Source organism: Excalfactoria chinensis, chromosome 3 (genome assembly GCF_039878825.1).
Source record: "Excalfactoria chinensis isolate bCotChi1 chromosome 3, bCotChi1.hap2, whole genome shotgun sequence".
Lineage (NCBI taxonomy): Eukaryota > Metazoa > Chordata > Aves > Galliformes > Phasianidae > Excalfactoria > Excalfactoria chinensis.
In genome coordinates, this window is record NC_092827.1 from 33,463,982 (window position 1) to 33,491,899 (window position 27,918).

General features: G+C 41.4%; 1 protein-coding gene across 1 annotated transcript; it reads right to left on the reverse strand.

The window, feature by feature from the left end:
• Positions 1-7,286: 7,286 nt before the first annotated feature.
• Positions 7,287-27,315, reverse strand: RRAGD (Ras related GTP binding D). The gene is made up of 7 exons (XM_072333357.1): positions 26,938-27,315; positions 21,056-21,351; positions 20,433-20,632; positions 19,333-19,447; positions 14,469-14,611; positions 11,870-12,018; positions 7,287-9,938 (listed from the first exon to the last, which is right to left on the reverse strand). Exons 1-7 carry the CDS (start codon positions 27,080-27,082, stop codon positions 9,787-9,789), a joined length of 1,200 nt encoding a protein of 399 aa, XP_072189458.1. The 5' UTR covers positions 27,083-27,315; the 3' UTR covers positions 7,287-9,786.
• Between the last annotated feature and the right edge of the window lie 603 nt (positions 27,316-27,918).

The window sequence follows — 27,918 nt, forward strand, 5'->3', positions numbered from 1 at the left end:
AGATTCCCTTTTCCATTTCACAGTACTGGAGGAAATTTTGGTTGCGCTTATAATATTGGCTTCTCTGCTGCCTGGTAACAGCCTCAATACATTTGGGACAGCATTTTAATCAGCTTGAAACTAAGGAAAGGAATACCAAATTAAAGTGGTCACGTTCTCAGCAGTTTTGGTCTTCTGTTAATTCACTGGAAGGTGTAAGAAATGTGAGCTTTTACATGCTTGTGTCTTCAACAACATAAGCTTGACACTCTTATTTCTAGTTCTTTAATTGCTCTGGATTTTGCCTTGGTCACTTTTCTATGGAGATGGCAAGCTGCGGGCACTGGGTGCCACGCTCACAAACCATTACAGTCATTCTTAACAGCTATGTCCCAGCTTTCCTCTCTTGCCCAAGCCACCTTGCCATGCGATGGGAGAAGGGCTCTGGGATCTGACTGAATCTTGTCCTGCCCTGAAGGAGCACAGTAGCATTTCGCAGTCAGAAATCTGGAATTCTATGTTAAAAAAAAACAAACAACAAACAACCATCTGGGATCTACTTTGATAGAAGGTATCTCAAATAGCAGTATGATCATTGGAATCATGGCAATAAGTTGAGAAGAGTGATATTTATTATGAACTAGAGCAGTAGAGTTCAGCGTTCTCTTCTGGGCTCTGGTTTTGAAGCTGGCGCATTTACATTTTATACAACTCAAGGAGGAAGCACCTGTAACTGACATGAAACTGGGGTTTCTAACTAAATATATATATTTTTCATTAACTGCATAGCAGCTCAACACTACTGAAAATAAGCTGAATAGACATAAATGTTAAGAAACAGAAATCCACTGAAGGGATGTAATGTTTTCTCTATTTAATTAAGCTACGTCATGGCCTGTATTGGTGCTGGATAACCGCAAGCAATTGCACAGAGCTAGCAGTAAGAGACTGCTTTTATTTTCAGACTCATTGCCTGACTGACAGTTGAGGCTACAGACGACGAACGCTGCCAGGTGACTCAGTTGTGAAACCCCCGATGCCTGCGAGGCAGTGTTGTAATGTGTGCACGGACAGAAATCTGGGGCTTACTTTCTCAGTGCTGCTCGTCACCGGCTGCGTGTGACAGATAGGAGCAAGCATTGCGCAGCCTGTGCATAGTCATTGCTGCCAAAATAGAGAGTCAGCTTCCCTCCCCTTCCTTCATGTGACCGCGAAAGCCCTGTTTGTGTTTTCATTCTCCCTTTTGTTTAGACTTTTGCACAGAGGGGCCATTTTGTTCCAGAACTTTTTTCTTTTTTTTTTTTAAATTAATGCCAAATATACCAGCAAAACTGCAGCCAAATCCCAGACATGAACAGCACTTCATGCCGGCTGTGTATCCTGTCATACGATCTCCCCTGGTGGAAAATGAAACACGCTCAGCTGAAGCATATAGAAACTGAAACTTTGCCAGGACGCAGCTACAACACACAGATTTCCTTAGTTAATGATGCGCTAAATGCCGTACTGGATCTCGCAGATTTCATACAACTTCACCAAACTAGTTGAAAACAGCACTAATAATCACTTTCGACATCTACAGTGAAGTAGTGCCTTCAGTTCGACACACAAAAAACTCTAAGGTGTATTTCTTTCAATCTCTGTTTTCTGAGATGATTTTGCTCGTGTTTCTAAATGCTTTCCTGCAGTTGTGGTCTACTGATTCTTTTCTTTTTCCTTTGGCATGCAAACAGCAGTTCTGTGCTCTGTAAAGCACCGTGCTTTAGAGCAAAGGAGCCAGTGGGCCTTTCTATTGCAAAAAAAAAGTATTGCAAAATTAATGACAAATCATAAGGTCTGATAACATGCATAACCTTTGAATTGCAGCCATGCCTACTGCGAAAGAGTGAGTGGCCACGTGGGCAGAATTCCCCTGGGCAACTGCAGACTGTGGATAAATATTTCAGCAATTCCCAGAGGTTCACTGCTGGAGCAAACCGGGAACTTCTATAGCACAGTTCATCTGACCTGAAACAGATGGCAGGTGTAGATTGCCCTGCCTGTGTTTTTAGTGTTATTATATAAGCTTGTTATTCCCAATACAGGTAAAAAAAAATAAACATTGAAGACTTTTATTTGGGTTTTGCCCCTAGATTTGATGCATTACAGTATATCTTTTTAGATCTTGGAATTCAGTTAGATAATGTGACAGTTCGGAGTGTTTTTTGTATAGAATCACAGAATATCCTGAGACCTGCAAGGTTATTGAACCCAGCTCCTGGCTCCACACAGGACCACCCAGAATTCAAACCCTATGTGCTGTCCAGTCACTCCTTGAAGTCCGGCAGCTTGGGGCCTGACCACCCTCTGGTGCAAACCTTGTCCCTCACACCCAGCTTCCCCTCTCCTGGCACAGCTCCATGCTGCTCCCTCAAACCCCATCACTGTCAACTCAACACTGCCCATCCACTCCCTCTGTGGAGCTGCGGCTGCTATGAGGCCTCCCCTTGGGGCTGAACAAACCCAGGGACCTCATCTACTCTTCACCATCTTCAAAGCCCTCCTTTGGGCACTCTCTGATAGTTTCATGTCTTTATATTGTGGTGCCCAACCCACACCCACTGCTGAAGGTGAGGCTGCACAGCACAGAGCAGGGGGGTCAGTCCCTTCCCTCACCCAGTGATGATGCTGGGCCTGATGCCCCCAGGGTACAGTTAACCCTTGCAGCTACCAGAGTACACTGCTGACTCACATTCAACTTGCCATCAGCCAGCACCCCCGGGATCCCTTTCTGCTTGGTATGCTGCCTCTTAAGTTCAGCCACAAATTGTTTCTTTTAAAGAAAGTTTGAGACCATAGAAGAAAATACATTAGTTCTTTTTAAAAATCATTCATACTCCAGTTTTTCGAGTTCTCAATCATGCCTCATTTGTAATGCTACTCCTTCAGTACAGACAGTTGGCTGCAGGATTAAACTCTAATGGAATTAAAGAATACAATATTAATATGTCTGTCTTATCAGTGAGAACCAATATGACTCACTTGGGGGAGAAATCATTATTGTGTTCATTGATGACTAATACGGTCCTGGTTTTTAAAATCTTTTATGTGAATTCAGACCTGTTAAATACGGATACGAGCGCACCTCCTCCTCACTGACAGAACAAGCACAGCATTGTGTAACCAAATGTCCTGTAATAATTGCACCGATGCACTGAACTTCAAAGGAAAGCAATTACTGTCTTTTCACCAGGCTTAGTTCTGAAACAGCTACTTCATAAAACCTGTGGCTTTGCCAGCTGATTTTTAATTAGCATTATTTCAGAAATGGAACAAAGAGAAGAAAGTAACCATCTACCAGATCATTATAACTGCTCAGGCAAGCAATTGCTTGATTGGGATCATCAGTGCTGAGTTGGTGAAGTACCTTGCAGTAGCCTGCATTACAAGACATCAGGATAAAGACATACTGACTTCACCTTTTTGTTTCCCCAAATAACAAGAAGAATCATTCCAGTCACTTGGCTCACTCTTCACTGGCACCACAGCTGTAATACTTTACATGGTTTCTTGGTTCAGAATAAATCTGAGAAGGCGTATGTTGAAGCCAAAGCTGCTGAGTGACAGCTCTTCGCAATTCCTGGCTTCACTGATCTACCTACTGTATCTTTAGAACTACATGTAATGTTAAAGGCAAATTCTGAACAAACTGAGCTACCACTGTATCGGGTATAAGAAGAATAAATCTTTTATTTCCTTAATCAGGGACTTCCCAGAGCCAGTAGCCCATGAAGGGAAAATTAATTGGGATACCTGGAGGACATTGCCAACTGGGCAAGAAAACACAAGATCTGCAAATCCTTTAACTGTATAAAAATAACTAACCCATCATCATGAGAATGGACTGGAAAGTTACTAACTGTGTAACTTTTATTTGTAAATACTGAGCAGATAGTTTTGTGTATGTGCTTGACCTGTGGGAAACCACCGAGCACCCCGGCTTGTGCAATCCTGAAATAAATAAGCAGTATCTTTCCTGAGCGTGTGATGATTGACTTATTGCTAACCAGGCATCAAATCTGCTTTTCAGACAATAATGGAATACATTTTCTCTAGTGCACCTTCTTTATCCTGAAAGTTGCAGAGAGCTGTTGGAGAGCAGTTACGAACTGCTCCAATCTAAGATTATTTTGCTCCTACGCCACTATATAGGGATAAAACGCCAGGCATATCCCTTGACCTCTACCACATAACCAGCTTTTCACACTCCTCCCTCTTCAGACCCAAGTTTAAGCAGGGAGTTACTTTTTTTTTTTTATACTTTTTCATTATGTGAATTGTTCCAGATGCCCTTTTGCTTTAACTTACTCCCATAAGCTTCCTTCTGGGAATGCAGCATCTGTCTTTATGATTACAGAGCAGTCAGGATTCTTCCTGTTGGACTGCTACCAAACAGAATTCATATCCCCATCCATTCCAGAAATGTTCCTCGGGACCCTAACATGAACTTCTTGCCTGTACCTGCTTGTACAGCTGCTTGTATACAGCTACAGCTGATTCAGCAGTGCCAATAAAGGATTTAAGAGCAGTTTCTCATTTTATAGCTCCTCAAAAGGTGTTTTACTATCAGTATAAAGGTGATTAAAGCTTACTATGTCATTAACCAAGATGTATTTAGTTATCAGTCATCTCTGCCAGCTGCACATAGCTGTGTGGGACAGCCAGGAGTTTCTCAGGTGGTTAGCAGAAATACACGTATGTACCCAATGGCATCAAAGACATCCATATAGAGCAGAAATGGAGGCTATGGGAGACTTACAGGATGCTGGTGCTGTTCTGAAAGAGGCAGTAGCTGAAGTGGCTGTATTACGGACTTTATGAAGAACTGCAGAACTTGGAATGCTGCCTGCTGCTCTACAGATACAACTGTGTGCAATGGAAACATGAGACAAAATTACTGAAGGAACAGGACTGGAAAGGTTGAACCAACATTCCCCTCCCACAGTTTGCAGTTAGTAGTTACAGTGTGAGACCAGAGATGAACGTCACACTGGCAACTGAAACGAGTTCAAGAAGCTGTGAAGGGAGTATTAGAAAAGAAGGAATTTGTGGATCAGACCATTCAGCTCGCCAGAGGGCAACCAGGTAATTGAAAAAAGCATTGCAGAAAAGCAGAGTATGGTTGCATCCCTCTGTGCAAGATGAAGAGATGAAGATATTGGCCGCTGGGACGGGGTGACATCCTTCCCATTTGTTCCTATTGAAGCCTTTACACAGAAAGCCTATCCCTGTACTCTCCATATGCAGTTTTACAAAAGCAGTTGGAACAGATGATGGTTCCTGCATTCAGATGGCTCTGGTAATTATCAAAATAAATAGCCCCAGAACTGATGTGAATAGGCATGAGCACCATTGGGAAATTCAAAGTAACAACCAATTCAACTGCAGAACAAGTACGAATTGTATCACAGGTTCCTGGGCTCGAGGGTTACCACTGCAAAGCTGACAGTGGGGCTTCTAGAAACCCTAGAAGTGCTGGTGAAAGATTTTAACAAGGAAGTAAGTTGGGACTGCAGCACTCTCCGATGTTTGCATTCTCAGGGAATCAATGCAATTCCCACAACTCATAACCCTTTCATTGACAGGCTGAGTTCCTCTTAGAGGTAGCCAGGCTGCTCGCAATGCCTGTGTTGAGTAGAGGCTTCAGAATATCACAGCCTTCTTGATTTGGAAACAGATTTCCAATCGCAATGAGTTTATGTCTGATTTATACTCGCTTATGTTTGTATCAATGCTACCTTTTAGGTCAGCAGAATCCAGAATGGATTTTAGGCTGCACTGAGTGGAGACAAAAACCCTCTGAGTAAAAGCAAAAGGTGAGTATGGCCATAACTAAGGCAGCTCTGATACTGCCCTGTAACGTAGTTTTGTAGCACTACTATATGGACCATATGGTGCTCATCCAGCCCACCTTTGTGTAGTTTAATATACATCCTGTCATGATAAGCTTGTGGTCATTTCCTGGCCAGCATTTTGTACACTACAGCTAGGCCAGGCTATTCTTTTATTCTTCTGTCTATCATGTTTGCATCCATCTACAAAGTGTTTGTTAACAGTAATCCCAAACCTTCTCAATTTAGGCTACTGCATGTTTAGTTGGGCAGGGGGGTGGAAAAAAAAACAAAGGACTTTATTTTTTCTCTGCCTGATGGTATTCAGCAATGCTGAAACAGATGATACGGTGGTAGCAGCTCCTATCGTTGTTATAAAGAAATATTCTTGACAGAGTATTTCCTTTCCTTATCAAGGATACGTTAGTTTTGTCCGAGAGACAGCATAACAGACTCTTGCATTACAACATTCTTCTTCCCAGACAACTTTCTCTTCATGAAACTTTTCTTTTAAAATATGTACTGGAGCCAACTGAGAAATGCTTAAAATATGACCGTCAGCACCAACTATAACATAAATATAAACATATGCTTGGACGGTGTGCCAGTATTTCAAGATCACCTAAACATATTTTAAGGATGTTATTTAATGGATGATACACAATTTAGATTTCTTTTTTTTACTCAATGCTTTCAGTAGATTTTTAGCTCAAGACCGCATGTGTAGATCTTAATGCCTAGAAGCCAAGGAGAACAGGCAGGCAAGGACCGCCTATCTGACCTTTCTGCGATGAATCATCAACACAGAGAAAGCACAACAAGAGAACTACTGCAGACAATGCCAGGGAGAGAGCAAATGAAAAGAAACAATCCATTAAGAGTCCTTCCCTCTTCTCACAACTTCAAAAAACAAACCCCCAAAAAACCACAAAACAAAACCTAAACGCCTAGAAACAAAAGTATTTAATTTAAGCCATTTGAGATAAACCTGCAGCATCAAAGATCACTATGTAACGTGATGCATACAATTCAGCACTGAATTCAGTACAGATACTGAATTGGTTTGGGTTTATTCCAAAACTGTTTTCAAGATGGTTAGATCTGCAACACGTTCAGTTGCAGCTCCCATGTTCAAACAACTTTGATGATACACAAAACTGGCAAACAGACTACCCATTTTGGAGGTATCTACTACTCAGGACTTACTGTATGAATTCTAGGTGCCCTTTGGTGTACACCTCAGTGCTTAATCACTTCAGCTAGCATGTGAAGACCTGAGATACTAAATAGAAACGATTACTCGGAAATGCTACATGCAGGTCATTGCCTAAACTGAGAAACATCAACTTTAAAGAGTCTAATGAATGCATTTTACCATTCGATGTTAAATGTATTTGAAGAAGAATAAAACTGATGGAAATTATGCTCTCTCTGATAAAATGCAATTGGATTGTTTTTATTAGCCAAAGTCACCTTCACTAAACTATGCGTTACAGTTGATGTCAAACTCAGGAGGGAACTTAATGGTAAATGAAAAGCTTAATTAACTTGATAGTCTCACTAAGTAAAAGGGTATGCATGACCATATAGATTTTAGGCCAAATATAAAGGAACAACGTTCTTCAGTAGTTAGTAATCATACCACAGCCAGTGTGCTTTTCTTAATGTCTTGTCCAACAACGTGTTGTTCATCTCACATAATCACATATACCTGACAAGAGGGAAGGGAGAAAAGACTGAGTCTGGGTCACAATAACGTTGGATCTCAACAAAATGGTCAAAAATTATGGCTGCACTTCAATAGAAGTCCAGTTTGGAGGGCTATGGAAATGCAGCTCTTACCCACCATTTCTGTGGTGAACTCTGAAGAGAGCTTTGCCTTAACTGAAGGGTTGGTCTGAAAAACCACCCTCACTTAACACAACAGGCGGTGATTGGACCAAAATTGAACTCTTTCAATTTATGAAGCATTCTGCTTTCATTACAGCTACCATAATTGTCCTTCACGCTGCTGCCAGGACCAATACTTCTGGTTATTCTCAACATCTTTCATCTTCCTCAGCACCTAGAACTGCATTCCTGATTAAGTGAGACTCAGAGTCTAGATCCATCTAGTAGCAAACACCTATTTCTAAGAACTCCCCATGTATTCAGTACATTCATGCCAAAATGGCCATTTTGTTCCAGAAAGATAAATAAGTCACACACGTTAGGCAGCAGTAAAGGACCTGGAAACTACTAATTTCTCTTCTGGCAGGTGCTTGTGAGGAGAGTCTTTACATTCAAAGCCAAATGGCTCTCACAACTCATGTATTCAGTGCAGTATCAGAGCTGTAAGATGTGTACAGCATACAGAAACTTTGCATTTGCATTAAAATCACCACTGAATTTAGACTTGTTTCACAGGTTAAACTCCTTACTTTTCAAGAAAAGCCAGCAAACACTGGGAGCTGTTAACTCACTAACAGACATGCCTTAACCAGAAGAAAACTTTCAAATTCCATCTCCCCTCCTGTCTCCAGAGCTATCTCAGGTAGGGATAGTCAAGTTTATGATTGAATAAAGTGCAGCTCCCCTTACCCAATTCTGGTGTACTACAAGCTCCCTTCCAAATCAAGCTCTTCCCACTCCCAGCAGCTGCTGACAACACTTTTGGAATGTGTATGCAGTTGGTTTGTAGTGGCATTGGGAGGAAAGAACAAAAAGAGTTGTTCTTCCAACTCAGAACGATACTTTCGTATCATTAACTAAACAAAACCAGTAAATACAGAATTCAGAAAGTTTTACTTATTTTTAAAGTTTGAGAGTACTCTGATGTCCTGGCAGATCCTGTGACAAATCTGCTTATTTCAACGTTAAAAGTAGCAACATATTCTGATTAGTGTAACAGGTTGATTTCTCCAGTACTCATTTTGATTTCAATTGCAGATGTACCCATAAGTAGAAGGAATCAGAAGTTAGTGCTTGCACCTTTAGGACTTACATCAGTACACCTGAATGACAGGATAGAAACGCATAGATTCTTCACCACATCAGCCACAACTGTGCAGGTTATCAGAACAAATTTAGCAGCATAAATTCAACCTTTCGGATACACCGCCCTCCTCCAAAACCTTATAAAAATACCAGTGCAACATAGAGCCATTTTACAAAACAATTGTCTTTATAGAAAGGTATTTCAGTGGTATATGCTGAGGTAAATGATAAAAGTAGACCCAGAGGGCATTACCAGTGTTACGAAGAACTCCAGATGAAATTTGGCCAAAAGCCTGTTTTATAAAAGCTAATATTTACCTACCAGTTATGAATATTTACCTACCAGTTATGATTGCTGGTAAGGTACTTATTGCTGTAATACTTCAAAATTACTTTTCAGATTACAAATTGAAAAAATATACAAAATTAGATCAGTCTGAATGTTAGCTATTAGCTGTAACAAATTTTAAAAGGCATTGTACCAAGTTTTCTTAATTGTTTACTAGCCAATTTGATTGTAGCAGGTAAATAAACTACAGCATACATTTTACCTGACGCCATGCATCAAAATCACCATAAAAACTAAGTTTATCAAAGTCCAACTCCACAAGGAAAACATGGAAAAAGTGCAAATTATGTACCCAGTATTTCTGTCACAGCTGTTTTTTTTTCTTAATATGGCATGAAAAAGGTTTACAGCATATATTAAGAAAATTCTTACAAGTGTTCACCTCAATGCTCATATATACAACATTTTGCTCAAAGTGCTCACTATATTAAAAAAAACAAACAAACAAAACTGATTGGATAAAAATATTTAAACAGTGCTTTCTGAACGTTCAGGGAAAATTCATATAATACACCAGTCCCATTGGTTTTCCTCTTCACTCAGTGCAATGAGATGCAGAAGTCACATCAACTTCATGAAAACTTAGCTCGCCACAGTGCCAGAAAACCTCAGTTACAGTGGCATTCTTGGTGTCCCATTGGGAGTGGGTCTCTTATTTTTTTGCACGTGGCTTTGATGTTTTCGTGATCTTACTACTTTCATTCTTACTTCAAACACTTCTTGTATGGCTTTTCGAAAACAATGGAAATTGTAGTCTATTAATCCTACAGAGACAGAAATGTTTTCCATATTAATAAAAAAAACATTGACACAAATGAAGTAATCACAAATTTGTTTATATTCTACATTTACTGAAATACCACATTCTTTCTAGAGGTCATAATTAGTGAATTCTCCAGGCAATTTTTTTCTGTGCTAAGCAGAAGTGTATTTAATAAATACAAGTAATTCAGTGAGCATCACAGTTTCTTATCGTATCCTGTATTAACTGCACATATTGGCCATACTGGTCTTAAGAGAACACAAAGAGAAGTACTTTGGCAGATAAGAAAGCTTTAACTTAATAAAGAGCTTTGGAGAAGCACTCAGGATACTACAATATAAATTAAATTATTTCCCAAATTATGGTGTCATTTTGCAATTTTATCTCACAGAAGAACCACGATAAAAATATGTATCAAGTAGTAAAAAATATATATATATATTTTTTTATAATATGTAAACTTTGAAACTTAGATATTCTGCAGGTATATTACCATATAACAGCCGGTTATTCTTTATTTTACCCTCTAACAGAAAACCAGCACAGCAGTCATGTTGTCAGATTACATACATACATAACAGGCAGTTAAAATTACCATGTGAGTGGGCTGACTGTGATCCCACAGAAAAGCTGTAAAGCCGTACCGGTAGTCAATCAGAAGACTTATTGGCTGCTATAAATTGTTTAATACTGACATACAGTTTTAAAGTTTTGGTACTGAGCTGATAAGCTCAGACAGGGTTAACTGCCATAAGCTTTCCTAATGTGTTTTCCATCTCAATTTCCTTAACAGGAGATAATACAAATTTGACCTAGTTTGTACCCAACATATTATACTTCTTTTTTTTTCTCCAGAAATTGCTTTCCTTCTCCCTTGAGTTCAGACAAAGTACTCAGTTGGTTTCCAGACACCAAAATAAAACCACGTTATAATACCAAACCGTACTGCTCATGAGCGCTGGCTTCAACATGAAGTGTCCCAAATTATGTAGGCACAATTTGACACAAGCACGCACAAAGCCTAACAAGTATTTGCTCAACATGGTGTCTTTTCTGAAACAGTCCTGTTAACGGGCGTGTTACAATAATACTTTTTAATGCTTACATCAAAACCTACAAGGGCAGCATCTAACTTTTATAGATAGTAATAGTGCTACAGATAGGTGAGAGAAATTTGAGCAGGTAAAGTTCTATAAAATAAAAGCTGAAGTGCCTGACAAACAGTTCAGCAGAGATGACGTGAGGACTGCATTTACAAACACGATGACACTGACTGGTGAATTGGTATCACAAGAGGTGGGTCACAAGCCAAAATGATGGCTCATTTTTCCATGCTCATTTCCAGCCTTGGGACATTCGACGCCCAGTAATTCAGTGAACACCACAGCAGTAAGCAATGTGGTAATTAACTAAGCTTTCAGTGTTGACCTTGACTAGGGTCAGAGCAGGATAAGAAATGTTAGGCACTTTAACTGCAAAATAAAAGCGCTGCCTAGTTCCCAAATGTGCAGCTTTTTAAAAGCCTACTTTCAAAGACAAGAAAAGCGAGAACATATTTCTATCAGCTAGTTTTAATACTTATCGCTTGGTTATGGCATGCAAGCTGTTCCAAACGCTTATGCTAGTGCCAATAGGTACAAAGCAATGCTAGCCAAGATAAATTGACACATTCTACTGTTGCAGATGGAATCTTCATTGCAATGAATATAAACTGTATGCTTTCTTATCAGAAAGCAGTCAAATATATTTATGATTTCATCTTAATGTCAGCACAATATTTCATGCCTTTAACCATGTTATGTAAGCTCTATCAAGTTGTACTTGTAATGTTTGTGATACAGCTAGAGACTGTATCAGCTAATGACAATCAGAGTTATTCATTAACTTATTCGTTTAAGGTAAAATAATGTAATATTAGAAAGAGGTAAATACCTTTTCTCTCAAAGCTTTCTTCTCTTACAAAGCAAACAAGAGCAAGGAATTTTGTCACTTCTTTTAGATAAAGGACAGTCGTATTGTTCAGTTTTATGATTGCCATTGATTCTTTGTCATACGGAGTTCCAGTGCCATCATCTTTAAGCCTGAAAGGCAATATTCAGACAAACACAATAAGGCATTGGATGAGTTAAAAGTATTTCCAGGTAGGTTCTCTCACCAGATAAACTCAATCTTTATGAAATTTTGATTTTATTCTTTCAGGGAAATTCTTCAAGCACCACAACGCATAAACTATGCAGACAAAAAGATTAAACTGTTTATTCAAATACACCTAGAAATCAGATAATTAGGTTTCCAAGAATCTGACATGGAGCCCTACTTTCTTCAAACCACTTACCATAAAGTTGTATGTTTTCTTTTAATCATTGCAGTATGTTACAAACTTATCTAAAGCATGTGAACCAGTAAGGCTGTACTGATAATTCCAAATCCAATAACCTTGCTTCAGCATTGGCAGCTGACTGATAGTTTACACCATCATGAGACTTTCCTCAGGAGACACTGGCTTTTGTAACATCATATCACAAAGACGTTTCTCCTTCACAAATGATACACCATGACAATCATTGTCTTGGCTTTGGACCTTGTCATTTTACTTTCATTCCTGAACACACACAGAGATCTTCTTAAATGGGTAGTTATAACCAATCCCAGAATAATTAGCATCAATAATATTTTAAGGTAAAAGGTTTCACAGATGTTCCAAGAACCGAGGGCAAGAAATGAACTCCAATATCCTGCTTTTAGTTTACAGCTAAAAACCTTGACAGGCAGGTTTCTATGACAAATGCTAAATGATTACATAAGAGAAAGTGGCAGAATGAAATTCACTAGAATGTCTCCCTGTTGTGTTATACTGATAATAATTTTAAACCACAGAACTGTATCTTTCTCTCCACACACACAAAAAAGGCTACAGAATCCGAATCCTTCATTGTACACCTCTGTAAAAAAAACACAAGTTCTTGCACAGTGAAGAGATCAAATCTAATACCTTAAAGGTACAGTAGAACACACAACTAAATAAATTTTACAGAGGCATTCAACAATTTGTTCTCTTGCTGTTCTAACAGCTATTGTACACCTGCACCAGGATTTTCCCCCGTACCTTCTCAAAGAACATAAAAGATCTGTAAACAGACTACCAAAGACTACCACATTCTCTGAAGCAGATACTGTGGTTTAGCTTCCAAGTCTATGCACCTTAACACACTAATTCTTAATGCACCCCTGCCTTTTCCAGAAATAGCTAGCACTGCACTTGGCCAAGCCACTTCAAACACCAGCATAACTTGCAAGGAAAGTTGATGGCACCAAGCTGAGTGGTGCAGTTGACTCAACAGAAGAGAGGGACACTGTCCAGAGGGACCTGGACACACTCAGTAAGTGGGCACATAAGAATCTAATGAGGTTTAACAAGGCCAAGTACAGGTGCTACACTTGGGACAAGGAAATCCCAGACAGGAATATAGACTGGGAGAAAAACTCATTGAGAGAGGCCCTTGTACAGAAGGACTTGGGGGTTCTGATGGACAAAAAGCTGTACATGAGCCAGCAAAGTGCTACTGCAGCCTGGAAGGCCAGTAGTACCCTGTGCTGCAATAAAAGAGGGGCAGCCAGCAGGGTGAGGGAGGGGATTGTCTCCCTCTAGTCTGCTCTCATGAAGCCCTATCTGTATTGTGTCCAAGCCTGGGGCCCCCAGTACATGGAAGATGAAGAGTTGTTGGAGTAAGTCCAGAGGAGGGCCATGAAGATGACCATATGGCTGGAGAACCGAAGAAATGTTGAAGGCAAGAAGGTATATTTAGGTTGTATCTAGGAAGAATTTTTTTACACAGAGGGTGGTGACATGCCAGAATAGGTTTCCCAGAGAGGTTGTGGATGTTCCATCACTGGATGGGAATTGAATCCCTGGAGGCATTCAAGGCCATGTTGGATGGGATCCTGGGCAGCCTGATCCAGTGATTGGCAACTCTGCCCATGGCAGGTGGGCTGGAACTAGAAGATCTTTAAGTTCTCCACCAACCTAAGCCATTCTGTGAGAGCTCTCCAGACACTATAAGGATAGGAAGCAGAAAAATGCAAACTTCATTCAGGGAAAAAAGGACAAGCAAAAAACCGGTGGAAGAGCGAAGCAACTCTTTAGTAGTTAGTGGGCTCTGCAGGCCTTAAACTCAACTACATACAACCACACATTTAATTATTTATTTAAAATGAGTAAAATCCTTCTACAGAATTTGGCCCTGGGGAACAAAAAGATAGTTAATATTTCCCTTTATTTTAGGATGGCTACTTCCCACTCCTTCCCACAAATAATAAATTACTCACATAGAAAGAGGAAGGTGCTCGCAAAGGAAGCTGGGCAGGGAACACTGTTGCTAGCAGGTGATCTGCACCTAAGAGGCCCTTAATTTCCTCCTTCTCCCTTACTCATTTTCATTATTTTTACATCCACGTTATTCTTATTTTGAGGTCATTTAGATTCTAGGTACATAGCTCCATGAAAAAACAAAAAACAAAACAATTTACTTACCCATATATACAAGAAATGTCAATCACGACATCTATCATATCACAGCAGAGCTCGTAAGTTTGCATATCCACTGGAGTGCTGTCTGTTGCAATATAGATCTTACTTACTACATCAAATAAAAATGCTTTTTCAATCCCGGAATTCTATTGAAGAAAGAAAGAAAAATGAAATGTAAGCTCTATATTTGAATTTGTACCAAGATTTTCTGTTTCCCTACTTGCCTGTTGCACAAAATGTAAGGATTTAGCAGGACTTAATTTGCAATCAAGCTCATTTTGAGCAGTGACGTATTTGTAGCAAGCTGTGATGGCTAAAGACCTTCCACATGGTTCTGTCTTTGATAGAAGATAGGTTCCCAAACTTCCTCTCTAGAAAACATCTGGATAAATTACATTTATTTTCAATGTGAGACACAAGGTTAAAAAAAAATAAAATAAAATCCAAGATCAAGATTCTGGGGTGTTGTTTCTGACTGCAGCAATGGACATAAAAAGAAAACTACAATTTATTCTAACTGGACAAGTAGGATGGTGAAAACAAAGAATAGAAAAAAATTCTTCTCCCATTAAACCATATTTTTTTCATATATGGGCCTCCCTTTTAGTATGATTTGGACCCCTTGCCATAACTGTTTTGTAACTGTCAAAAACTCTGAAAACCCACAGCAACTTTTAATAGTTTCAGCTTTAGGGAACGGTTTTAAACTGAGGGGAGGTTTAGGTTAGATATCAGGAGAAAGTTTTTCACACAGAGGTTGGCGATGCACTGGAACAGGTTGCCCAAGGAGATTGTGGATTTCCCATCCCCGGAGGCATTCAAGGCCAGGCTGGATGTGGCTCTGGGCAGCCTGGTCTGGTGGTTGGTGATCCTGCACATAGCAGGGAGTTGAAACTCTATGATCATTGTGGTCCTTTTCAACTCAGGCCATTCTGTGATTCTATGATTCTTTTGTAGTTATAGAAGTTTTCTTCTTGTGTTTTCTTTTGTAAGTGAATAACATGTAATTAGAGACTAAAGTGACCCTCACACTTTCCAAATTCCCCACAATAAGCAGAAAGATTTCAACCTTAGGTATTAATTCTTCCACTGCTGGGCATCCAAATAAGGTTGGAAATATTCATTTACAGTTGTAATAGAGGTGAATTTCTTGCATTTCATTATGGAAAAGGACTTCATGAATGGCTTATTTCTGTACTTCATTAATAGAAAAAAAATATTCAAGAGAAAGTATATTCTGTAGATACCCTATGTACACGAGCTGAAGCACACGATATACAAGGAGACTCTCAGAGAACTGGGATTACGCAGTCTGAGGTAAAGAAGGCTCACTGCTGTCTACAGACATCTACTGGGAGGATGAGCAGAAGACAGATCCAAACTCTTCTCAGAACAAGTGTTGAAGGGCAAGGGGCAAAAGACATGCTGAAATTCTATTTAAAAAAAAAAGTAAAGCACAAAAAAATCCAAACAAACAACAACAAACAACCTATTTGAGCCTAAGAGTGGTCAAGCACTGGGAGCATATTGTGGAGTTGCTATCCTTGGAGACACACAAAGCTGAACTAGACCCAGCCCTATGCAAACCTGCACATAGCAGCTTGGCTTTCAGCAGAAGTTGACCCAAAGGTCCCGCTCAGCTTACATGGCTCTATGAGTCTACACTTTTTTTAGCATTAAGAACAAAACTGTATGTGTATTTATTTTGGTTATTCTGGCCACATTTAATAGCTGTGCAATTTTAATATTCAAACAACATGTAAATTCGGACAGCACTGCACATACTTCTACAGAGGTTCCCAAATAAGATTAATCACCAGATTTACCTGTAAATGCCATCTGAATATATTTCTTAAAAAGAAAACTACTTTTAAACAAAAGATATTGTAACTTGAGCCCTGCAGAGACATTCTTGAACAGTCAGTTATAAAATGTTCTATTATTTATGCAGAAATTCAGTTGCACATGTAAGAAGTACCTTAAAATATTAAGATGCCAGTGACAATATTGTAACATTTAACAATGAGAAGTGATATACCCATCTCAGAACTCTAGCAACTGCAGCCTGTCAGCACTTGCAGTGGCAGTTTAAAAGGTTTTCATTTCGAGATGTCTGCCATGCCAGCAATTACACATGGTAGTAGGGTAAAACCTGGCATCTTAAACCATTGTTGCATTAACTTGAAACTGATACACCATGGTAGGATCTGCTCAGAAACTGGCAAGTCTCCTGTTCAACTTCGTATGGTGACAGAAACCTCTACAAAAGGGTAGGATGGGTTGTCAGTAGTTGTAACCACTAAATTGTACCAGCATGATCTGTCTGATTTCATCTGCTGGAGTTTTTAGTATGCCTTAAATTACAAAACCAAAGGATTTGCCAGAATGTTTGCGAGGATATTTATCAAGATAAATGTACCAGTAAAAACAATAACCATGAAGTTGTGAGAAGTCAGGGAGCGTTGGGTAAAAATTACTATTCAAAGAGACATCATTAACACACAGATAGCAAAAATGACAGTGAGAAATCAACTGTTAGAGAAAGATAAGCCCATTTATCTTTCTTGAAAGTATGGAGACTAAGTCAGAAACTGGCCCTAAAAAGTAGTCTTTACACATACCCACATCGCACAACTTGACTACTTGGTAAGGCCATAGGAATAAGAAAAACAGACATCCCTCTATATGAAGGTGGTGTTAGCCAAAATTTACATGGGTTTTGAACATCAAACCAGTCTTAAGTTGTTACAGGCAGCTAAACTAAAGAATGTAGAAGCAGCATGATCAAATGGACAAGCTGTATGAGCTAACACACTGTGGCGCTATAAAAGTTGGTTAAAAACCTGAGGTGAACTCGGTGATCACAGATCTATTTTTGTAATCACCAGCTTTTGCGTTGGAAGTCTTCAGGGCATAAATGAAAGCACATCCTCATGAATATTGCTGCAAATCCAAACTAGAACACCAACACGCCCACACTCTGATAACCAACACACTGGCTTCCTGAAGTAAGGCATGAACAAAATCTATGTCAAGATTCCTAACCTGATTTGTCACTAAGTTGCTAAAGAGGCGCCCACTAATTCTACACCAGAGAAGGATGTTTAGTCTTCCTATGGTTGCAAACAAGAGTCATTTGAGTATCCTGTCTACAAATGAAAGACACACTTATAAACAGAAACCAAGCTTTCTGAGGACACAGTGAAGCAGCTACATCTTGTTCTATGCCACTGGCTGTTATGTTCTATTTGGAGGTAAGAAACAGGTTGAGATTCTTGGCCCTACTGGGCAGAAGAAAGAGCATATCTCTCCGGAATACTTCTCTAAATTTCCCATTCATTTGAATGAGTTGTTCTTCCCTACCAGTCATATCTGATACTCCAGATACTATGGGGCCTTCAGTCCGGGTGCCCCAGATGCACAAACAGTTGTCGTTCAGGAAACAGCTCATGCTCAAGTCATGTAGTGGTTTGGTACAAACTTTTCAGCACCTCCAAACAGTGAGAAGACCCTGTACGGAGATCAGGCTTTTGATATGAATAACTAGGACAGTTTTGGAATTATGAAGGTTACCATTCAGCCAGCTCTCTCATTAATACTATACAGTATATACAAAATAATACCTAATTTCTTCAGAACTATAATCAACCATCATTATCTTTCTACTCTAAGTGGAATGCAGGGCTGGATGATAACTGACTACAGACATTTTGGTGGAGAGGGGTAAACCATAAACCATTCCTTATGAATTGGCTGCCTAATAGTAAGAAAATTAATTTGGGAAAGACACTTCTTTAATCCTAGCTCTCCCTTTCAGCAAAACAGCCAACCTCCCTCTCTCCCAGTTTTCACACCCCACACTGAGAAACTGTGAAGTCTAATTTTACCCTACAGGCTGTTGAATGATATTAAATTTTTTCATTACTTCAGAATCATAAAAAGGCAAACCAAAATGCCTTGCTCGGAAACTTAAGTTTGACGAGTGTTAATGCAAGGTACAAAAAAGAGTGCAGTTTCAGGAGCCACTAGGATCTGAACTAACGCACCAAGGGTGGAACTCCCCTTTTTCACAACTACTTACTGTGCTTCCCTTTGCTCACTGTCACATGTTCCCATTTCTAATCTTGGGCCACAAAAAGAGTATGTTGATCTCCTTCATGAGCTGCTGTTGACTAAATGAAACAGGCAAAGAAACTAGACAGTCTTCTGCTGTGTTAGTATGTGTCTCTAGGAGGGAACTCCATGAGGGAACAGGTAGGTGTCACAACCAGTATAAAGGAGGGGAACTGACCACACATCCAGCAGCAGCAGAACAAGCAATTACCTCCACAGTAACAGCAGGCCGTTAGATAAATAAAGTTCCCTAACTGGCATTGGAAATAACTGTGGAAGCTGTGAAAGCTGTGGTGGCTTCTACCTCTAAAAATGTTAAGACTACGTTTTCATAAGAGAGATAAATGTCAATACAAAATAGAATACATTCTAGGAATTACTACAGACAGTTCTCTTACGCAAGAGGTCAGACCAGGTAACACTCCTTTAAGAATTTATGAACACAAATTTCAAATACTACATAAAAAACTTCATGCAGCACAGACCTTTGCAACATTCAAATGAACTTAAAAGCAGGAAAGCAATGACTGCTAATGCACTTTATGTGCCATTTTTGCTCAGAAAATACTATATCTCAGCAGCTCAGCAATGCTGTCAGACAACGAAGGGAGGCCTAGCTGTGTGTGAGCGCATTTCAACTATGTTTTGATAGTTCCTCTGAATGTTCACATTGCTCACAAGCTCTCAGAAGGCAACAAACAGGATATTTCAACATGCATGATGGTCACGGACAAAATATGTAACAAGTACTTACTGAAATAAAGATGTTTAGCAGATTTTCCAGTGTTGGGAGCTGTGGAATCAGTTTCTGTACCACTTTGCTAAACGCTTCAAATATAGAATGATCATATATGCTTGTCAGATAAAAGCTGGGAAAAAAAAAAATGACCAGATTTTTCTTTCAGTTACATACTGTGAACATGATGCACCTTTCATGAGTGAAATGAAATACTGTCAAACAGCAAGTGCCTACAATTATGCAATTACCCCTTGTGATCAAAAGTCACATGTTATGACTGAAGCATAGGCCTTCATACAGAAACTACATTCTCACCATTATACTTGCCACACCTCTATACAAAACACAGAGAATAACGAAGCACCTAGACAATGCAAATGAGAATCCAATGTAGGACTTCATGATGTAATTCTCCTCTATGATGTAATCCTAGGAAAATATTTGTCAAACTGCAGAAGAGGAATACTGCTGAACACATCCACTGAGACTGAACGTTTTGAAAGCTGGACCCATTTAAAATGCATGACACAGTCAAGTTTTTAAGAGCTCTAAGTGTTGTCAGGTTCTCTTTCTATACATATGCTTGTACTTGGCTATAAGCAACAAAAATAATACAGAAACTTGATGTCCCCCTAGTTTGTAGTCTATGGAAGTTCACTGTTTCTAACTGTTTGCTACAGTAATTCTCTCTATCATCAGATAGAAGACTGGTGCTCTCTCTTTGCCTTCCCACGTGTCTCTGAGGAGAACTAGTAACTGGGAGATGACTGTAAGGCAAGGAGCAGTTTCAAAGGCAAAAGTGATGCAGATGGCACACACATCCTACAAGTTGCCAGTGCCCATAAATTCAAGACAGAGACAGCAGCAAAAAATGGTGGGACCGGCATGCTTGTCATCTGTTTTTTAGCATTTCCGCTCCTTATCTTGCTCTTCAAGACAGTACTGAACAATAAGATACTGCATTTGACCTGAGCCAAACAAATTATCTGCGACTAACCTTTTCCTTCATAGGTCAAAATCTTTTTGCTTGCTACTTCAGGAGAACAGAAAATATTAACTTGTTAAAGAAACAGCTCCTCTCTGACTTAAGGTTTCTGTACAGCAGCTTTTCTCACCTGAGATGAATTTTCTCCAATCCAGCATCTGCAAGGTCATCATTTGCCCTCTGGTGAATATCTCTTTGTGTTTCAATCTTGTGATCATCAGATAAGCCATCCACTTTATGGATAAAGATTTCAAAGTTGATGTCTGGATTCACTTTATATGCTCTGGTCACAGTAAGATGCAGCCGAGCTAATGCTTCCATATAATCATCCTAGTGAGGGAAAAATAAAAACTGCAGGAAAGTTGTGTAAAATATCTGAAATGTTACAGTAATTACCTTTAGATAATGCTACAGCTCAAAAATATCTTAAGTTCTTTATTTCTTATAATAGAAGACTGAGCTCGTACCTAGCACATGTGCTGATCTGAGGCTGTCAGCACTAGGGAGTCTGAACAAGAACCCTGAGATATTAAAGCAGTTAATTGTTTTAAACATCTTGCAAGGGGAGATTAAATAGCCAAAGCAGCTCTTCAAGTTTTCATGACTTCCTGTAAATGCATGTTTGTAACCATAAGTTATTTACTTGCTTTGAAGAATCTGTGTTTTCCAATCCATCTGTACGTTGCTAAAAAAAGACAAAGGTAGCTTAAATGCACCTCCCCACACACTTCTTGGTTTTGTTTTGTTTTTTACCTGAGAGTCAATAACAAATATTAGTGCTCCAGTGCCTCTGAAAATCATCTCATAGTCAAATGTAGGGTCAAAAAAGTCAATCTGCCCAGGAAAATCCCATATCTGAAAGTTGACAAAGGAGCTGTTGGATACATCCTCTCTGCAGATCTTGTTTGTGCTCTCCAAGAAGAGGGTCTCATTCGGTGACATTTTGTGAAAGACAACTTTCTGAATGGAAGACTTCCCACTTCTTCTCAAACCCATGAGCAGGATTCGTGGCTTAACTTCAGTACTGAAGGGATCATTGAAATCCAAAACTGAATAAAAATACAAGAAGAAGAGTAACATACTATAGCAACATAATGAATGAGCGACTGACAGATAACATGCATCTGACATTTATTCTCATCATGACATTCTGAGTTGGATTTATGCAAACATTACCGATTTTTAACCTGAGGGAACTGCAGACATTAAAGCTTGGATTCTTTGCCCCTTAGTAGACTAAGAAAACCTACTTTTCACCCATAGCAGAAACTGCAGACAGTATGCTTAGTTTGTATGTGAAAATTATCCCATGGCCATCGTAAAATACCTATTTTTATAGTAATACAATAAAATATTCTAACTCGACTTTAAAAAAAAGAGTATCCAGTAACAAATACCTCTGCCAACCAACAGCTAGATCATGCTGCTGGAAGCAAGAAGTGAGTTTGTGTTAGTTACGTTTGTGTGACAGTGTAAAGCTACACAAAGGCTTCCTTCCTTCCTCTAAGCCAAAGAATCACACATCCCAAGAGCCATAAAAGAGGACAACTCAACAGGCATGCACCTTCTCTTGTTGGGACTTAAAGCACAGAACTGAGCTCAAGGGGAGTCTATTTCTAAGGTCATTATGATTTGACCTGTTGTTAAATCATTTGTGTTACAATCTAAACAAAGTTGTTATCCAATAAATAAGATTACAGGATATCCCTTGCCTATCTGCAAAACAAAGGCCTGAAAACACCGTTATTCAGTTGTGTTACCTACTGTAATGTGAAACTCATGCAACTAAAAGGTAACATTTTTAAGGGATGATGCAGTTATATCAGCATAAAGGGACATAGAGGAATAAATTATATTGACATATTCATACGGTATGACTATATAGCCTTTCACACTGGAGATCACGCCCATTTCAGTTTGAGGAATATCTAACTAAAACAGCTATGACAGCCTAAATTGTCACTAAAATGTAGTAGGTCTATAAGTGAAATGTCCTGTAGTGCTGAGCTGAACCTAGTGCTGAACATAGTGGAAAAGAAGTTATAAAATAATCCCGTGATGCCCTGTTTGCAGGACCAAATATAAGCAACACAAAATATTGAGTTGCCAAAGTATCTGCAGAATAAGGCTCTTGGCACACAGCAGTCAGGTTTAAAAACACAGATCAGACAACAGGCCAAGCACATGAGATGTCAGGCAGGCCTTCTCCTGCCTACTGCATAGCAGACTGTCCAACATAAGTCAACGCAGAGGGAAATTGCTTTTCTTTCTCACTTTCTGCTAAGGTGAATTTGGAATTGCACCACCTGCTGGCCCACCAGTACTTTATGCCTCTCTCCATACCACAGCGACTGACAGACCACTGATCTTTGAGATCCTGTGCATTTTGACAGGCCTTGGCAGCTATTTCCACGTACTGTGCTTTGTCATGCCTCACCTATAGGACACTGCCAGCCTGGAGCAGAATGCGGATGAAACCCTTCAAGCAAAACAGCAGCAGGCTGCTGGGGACTGTAAGGTGCTCATCCCCCTAGTGCAGCAATGGACAACAGCAGCTGATCCACAGGCAGCAATATTTAGGAAGCAATTAAATGCAGTCAACACTCTGCTCTACCCTTCCTGTCAACGTAAGCAATAATATCATTCTTTGAATGCATGAAATATGTGCCTACAATAGTTCAAACCAAGAGAGAGAGAGAGAGAGAGGGGGAAGAATAATAAGCCTCTGCTCTAAGACAACGTGACAGCATTCGTTATGTTCTGCAGGACACAGCCTTGTCAACAAAGCAAACTAAAGGAATCAAATTTAACAGCTTCTTTCACTCCACTCTCCTTAATGCACAGATTCTCTACAGCTGCCAAAAATACAGCCAACGTTTTATTAATGTTCATATGTCCGTACATCCTGCAATCTACATCTTGGCTACCTGAAGGGAAAATAATTTAGTCAAAGCTTTACAAGAACTAATTTGAATGAATTATTTTCAAAACGCATATAAAAACCAGACTTTGGGTTGATTCTTCATTGTATGTTCCAAAGAATTACTAAAAAAAACTCTTCTTTGCTCTGTTCCTAACAGAACCTACCAAGTCTGGTTTGCTGTGGCTCTGTACTGTTTCCCTTTCCTCCCCCCACCGCAGTAACACCAACTTCCCTGTATGTCTTATGACATACCCTCCAACAAACTGATGTGACGTGCTGTGGCTGATCTGGAGCTGACCACACGCCTCAACAGCACACAGGCGTGCACCGGTCAGCCGAGTGCTGCCGCAGCATGTGTCTGGCTGCTTGCCTGTCTCTGAGAACACTTTCACTGGAGCCTCCCCTCTGAGTGCTACCTTTCATCAAGCCTGCATGAACTCAGTCATCTTTGAGACTTCTTTCCTTCAAATTCTGGTGTAGGAGGTCAGCAGTTCCCAAAGTTCTGACAGGTCATGAGACAACAAGAAGACAGGCTCGCTACTTCTTTAAGAAATAGGCAAAAGAAAATAGATATCCACAGGTACCTAAAGAAAAATATTTAAAATAACCTGGAGTTTTAAATTGTTGCTATATTACATTTTCCCAGGTAGACACATTTTTATGAACTGTGATATTAACTAGAAATGAATCACTTTATATTGAAGAACAGAGTTGGAAGTGCAAACAGTTACTAGCAAGTAGAGTGAACGCTGTCTCTTCTGCTAGTAGGAGTGCTTCTGAGCTCTTGAAATCCTGCCAGCTCAAAGACAGGGAAATGTGAATTAATATCATCCGAACCTGACTAGATAGCAGAGCTGCTGTAGCACTTTCCTTGGAGAGAGAGTTAGGAGATTACCTTATATGTAAAGGAATTGGATGATACACTGCCTGCCCACATTCCTTTCTAGAGTACATGACAACTCCTTCTTTAATTTGCCATAGCAATGCCAGTAGATGTATCCTCGCAACTTCCCAGACTGGGTTACTAAGCAAGATTATACTATGCATGAGAAACACTAAGCTATTATCCGTTCCATAATGGGAAAGATAATTTTCCATGTCATCGAATGACACACATTTCCTGCTTCATTCACTTTTGCATAGAGTCATAAAACGCCAGATTCTAGCACATACCAACAGTCCTCCTTCACATTTCAGCTCCTCTAAGCAGCCACGAAGAACACTCTGGTTAGAGGCTACAGCCTTTGAAGTATCCACAAACTAATTTTAACAAACCCCAAAGCCCTTTCACAACACAGAAGCGCTCAATTCCTGACAAAATGTCTTTAATGGCAGTTAGTGCTTGCTTGTGGAGTGTTATTTGCATGCACTGCAATACGAAGAAGGGCCCAGCTGTAAAGAGTTGGGAACTGCACATAGCAGCCCTGGTCCATTTCACCAGGGCACAAACAGCATGAATAACATACAGCTAGAGTATTTAAGATATCCATTGATAACTAACAGTTTTTGAAACCCATCCTAAATTCCGCATCAGCTACAATTATACTTCAGAGGCCTGGGTCTATCAGTGCTCCACAGCCACGTTGGAAGGTGTATATTTAGATGCCATCAGCAAGAAGACTGCAGTTCTCAAATGCACAAAGCACAGCAGCTCATCTGCTCAAGCTATGCCAAACCAAAAGTTACATTCCTGTTCATTCTAATATGCACATGTAAACAATCTCCTCCGAGACTATTTCAACTAATAGAGCTAAGAACAATTTTTTTTTTGGCCTACTCATGCAATTACATCATTCTTTTCTTAAGCTTTTACCTCTTCTGTAGAGGAGAACTACCAGTCCCATACTTTCCACTTAGGTACCTACAAGTCCATTCAACTCATTTGCAGCACTATGGGGCTGTGATGTTTGCAGTTTGTAAGACAACAGCCTTATAAATATACACACGGAACATCTTCAACGCTGAAAGTAGCCTGAGCCTATAGAGTTAACAGAAAAAGCTTACGTGCAATCAAGAAAGCTGTTCAGCTACTGTGGGTTTATGAACATTGCAGAAATGCCTGGTGGAAGGAAATTCTTGTGGCCAAAGACTCAGAACCAGAAGGCCTGGTTCTACGCTACCACAAGCGCGGCACTCTATGAGGATCCAACTTAAAACTGCTTCCTCAGATATTCTGCAGGAGGTTTCCCTGCTTGTAAATACCTTTTAAAAGCATGTACCAAAATAATGAATAGGCTTTATGTAAACCAAGGGCTACAAGGTCTCAGAGTATGACCCCATGCCTAATGTCAAAAGAAGAGGTGGAGGACAAAGAGCAGTCATTTCAGCTCAGGTTGGAGACAAGAAAACAGCAGGGAGTGAGAGATGACCAGTGCAAAGTTTTGAAATATCCTGTGTGCCTACGTGCACAAATTACGCTTTTACTTTGAAGCCTGGCTTCTCCCTTCACTTTCAACTGCCACACACAGAGGCTGGGATACTGTATTTCAGACTGTTTACTGTACAAAAGCAGGAAGAAATAGGTTAGAAACTGGGAAAAGGAAAGCCCCTTGCCCTGCGGCCAGTTTCAGATACACAAAGCTCAGATCCAAATCCCAACCCCCTCTCTTCTCTCCAGAGGCTTCAGAACTAAGCAGAAAGGCAGGGGGTCTGGCTGGTACAATAAGCCTTTGTGTTAACCCTGGAGTGGAGAGGTCTCTTCACTTGCCTGCTATACAAGATGTCAAGGTTTGTTTTCATTAGGTACAATATTCTCATGTTACTGTGAAGAAGCAATTGCCATTTTTTTAGCGATTTAATAAAGCTCTCATAGAAAAATTTCCAAATAAACTCCTCTGAGAACAGAAAATGGATTACTTCTCCGCAGAAGGTGCTGTCGGTTTAGTACTAAATAAATGCACTGAAATACATTTTCTCCGCATCAAAATGAAGGCAGTTCCTCAGCAGCTTCACACGAGACTCCAATTAGTCTTAGTTACATCTCTGGCATCCCAGCGTTCTCACAGCCGCACGTCAGAGCTCGGAGCTCAGGCTGCCCCCAAACCGCGGCAGTCAGCGAGCCCCCTCCCACGGCAGCTCGCAGCACCGGGCTTTCTGAGGACAGGCTGACCACCACGTAGCCTTTTACAGCACTCGGCCTTTTGTTCTGCTCTTATTAGAAAGCAATTCTCATTTCACATCGAGATCCCCAGAGCCCTCCGAGCTCCCGAGCGAAGCAGCCTCGGGAGAACGAACCCACGCTCTGAAGGAGAGCAACAGGCTCAGAGCCAGCGCGCCGCTCTCTCCCTGCAAAGCGGGGCTGCCGCTCCTCCCGGGACTCCCGTATCCCCCGCACTCATTCCCGGCCGGCAGACACCCACGGGCCCCGGGCCGAGCCTCCAAACCCGCCGACTGACACCGGCAGCTGCCGACCAGCGCGGGGCCGCCGCTGCCTTTTATAGCCGGCAGCACCCCTCCCTGGCACGGCAGGCTCACATCTCTCCCAGACGGGGAAACGCGTGCGAGGGGACTATCCCCTCTTCCCGTAGCGCTTTGTCTGCCTTTCTCCCCCCTCGCAGCCGGCCGCTGCCCGCCAGCTTTCGCTCAGCCCCCGGCAGCTCACCGCTCCCGCTGACCCCGCCGCCCGCCCGGCTCCCAGCGCGGCCCCTCCCGGCCCCACCGAGGCCTGCTCCCCCGCCCCACACCCGCACCGGCCGCGGCGGGCGGCACTCACACGCCTCATCGCCGCCGCTCTCCGCGTCCCCGTCCGAGAAGGACTCGGCCCCGTCCGCGTAGCCCGCCAAACCCACGATCTCCTCCTCCTCTTCCTCCTCCTCGTCCCCCTCCTCCTGGGGCAGCTTCCTCGGCACCTGGCTCATGCCGGCCGCGCTCCCCGCCGGGGCTGCGAGGCCCCCTCTGCCTGCCGGCTGCCTCGGGGGTAGCCCAGGTGCCGCGCCGCCGCCACACGGCCCCGCGCCGCCGCCGCTCCCTTCCCCCGCTCGCCGCTGGGCGGAGAGCGCGGCGCCGCGACCCGCGTCACCTGACGCGCAGGCCGGGCCCCGCCGCTGCCGATACCGGCCCCGGGCTGAGCCCCGGCCCGGCGCCGCCAGGTCGGTAGCGGCGGTCTGAGGGCAACCGCAGCGCAGGGGCCTGAAGCCGTCCGTGGGGACAGCGCGGCTTCTGGCAGAGGAGGGCCGCTGGGTGCGCGGGGCCACGGTGGCTGTGGGGCGTGAGGCACAGCAAAATGATCGGTTTTTTATTGCAGTTAGACTTCCTATGGGGTTTTAAAGCCCTTTGCCAGGGCTCCTAGGGATGCTTTTGCTTTCTGTTATTACTTCAAGCGCTGACCCTCTGGCCGTCATCCCATGCAGCCCGACCAGAGAAAGACACCTCTGGAAGCTGGGCTCCACCAGTACGTTCTATGCCTGTTTCTGTCCACTGACTGCCTCTTCCTCTTATCAAGAGGCCTCCAGGCTGCTCTAATCCACTTGAGATAATGGAGGAACAGGTTTTTCCAGAGGGGAATGAGAGGAGAAATCCATCCTTTACATCCCATGTAATGATAAATCTACCAATATGCAGATTTCAATAAATGCCTTTCCTTTATTCTCATCTCATCCACTTGCTTGGCAGTTTTTGCTGTGAACAGGTTAACAGCTTACCAAAATGCGATGTGAAATATCTCAACATTAAGTTCGTTACAAGGATTCAAGGC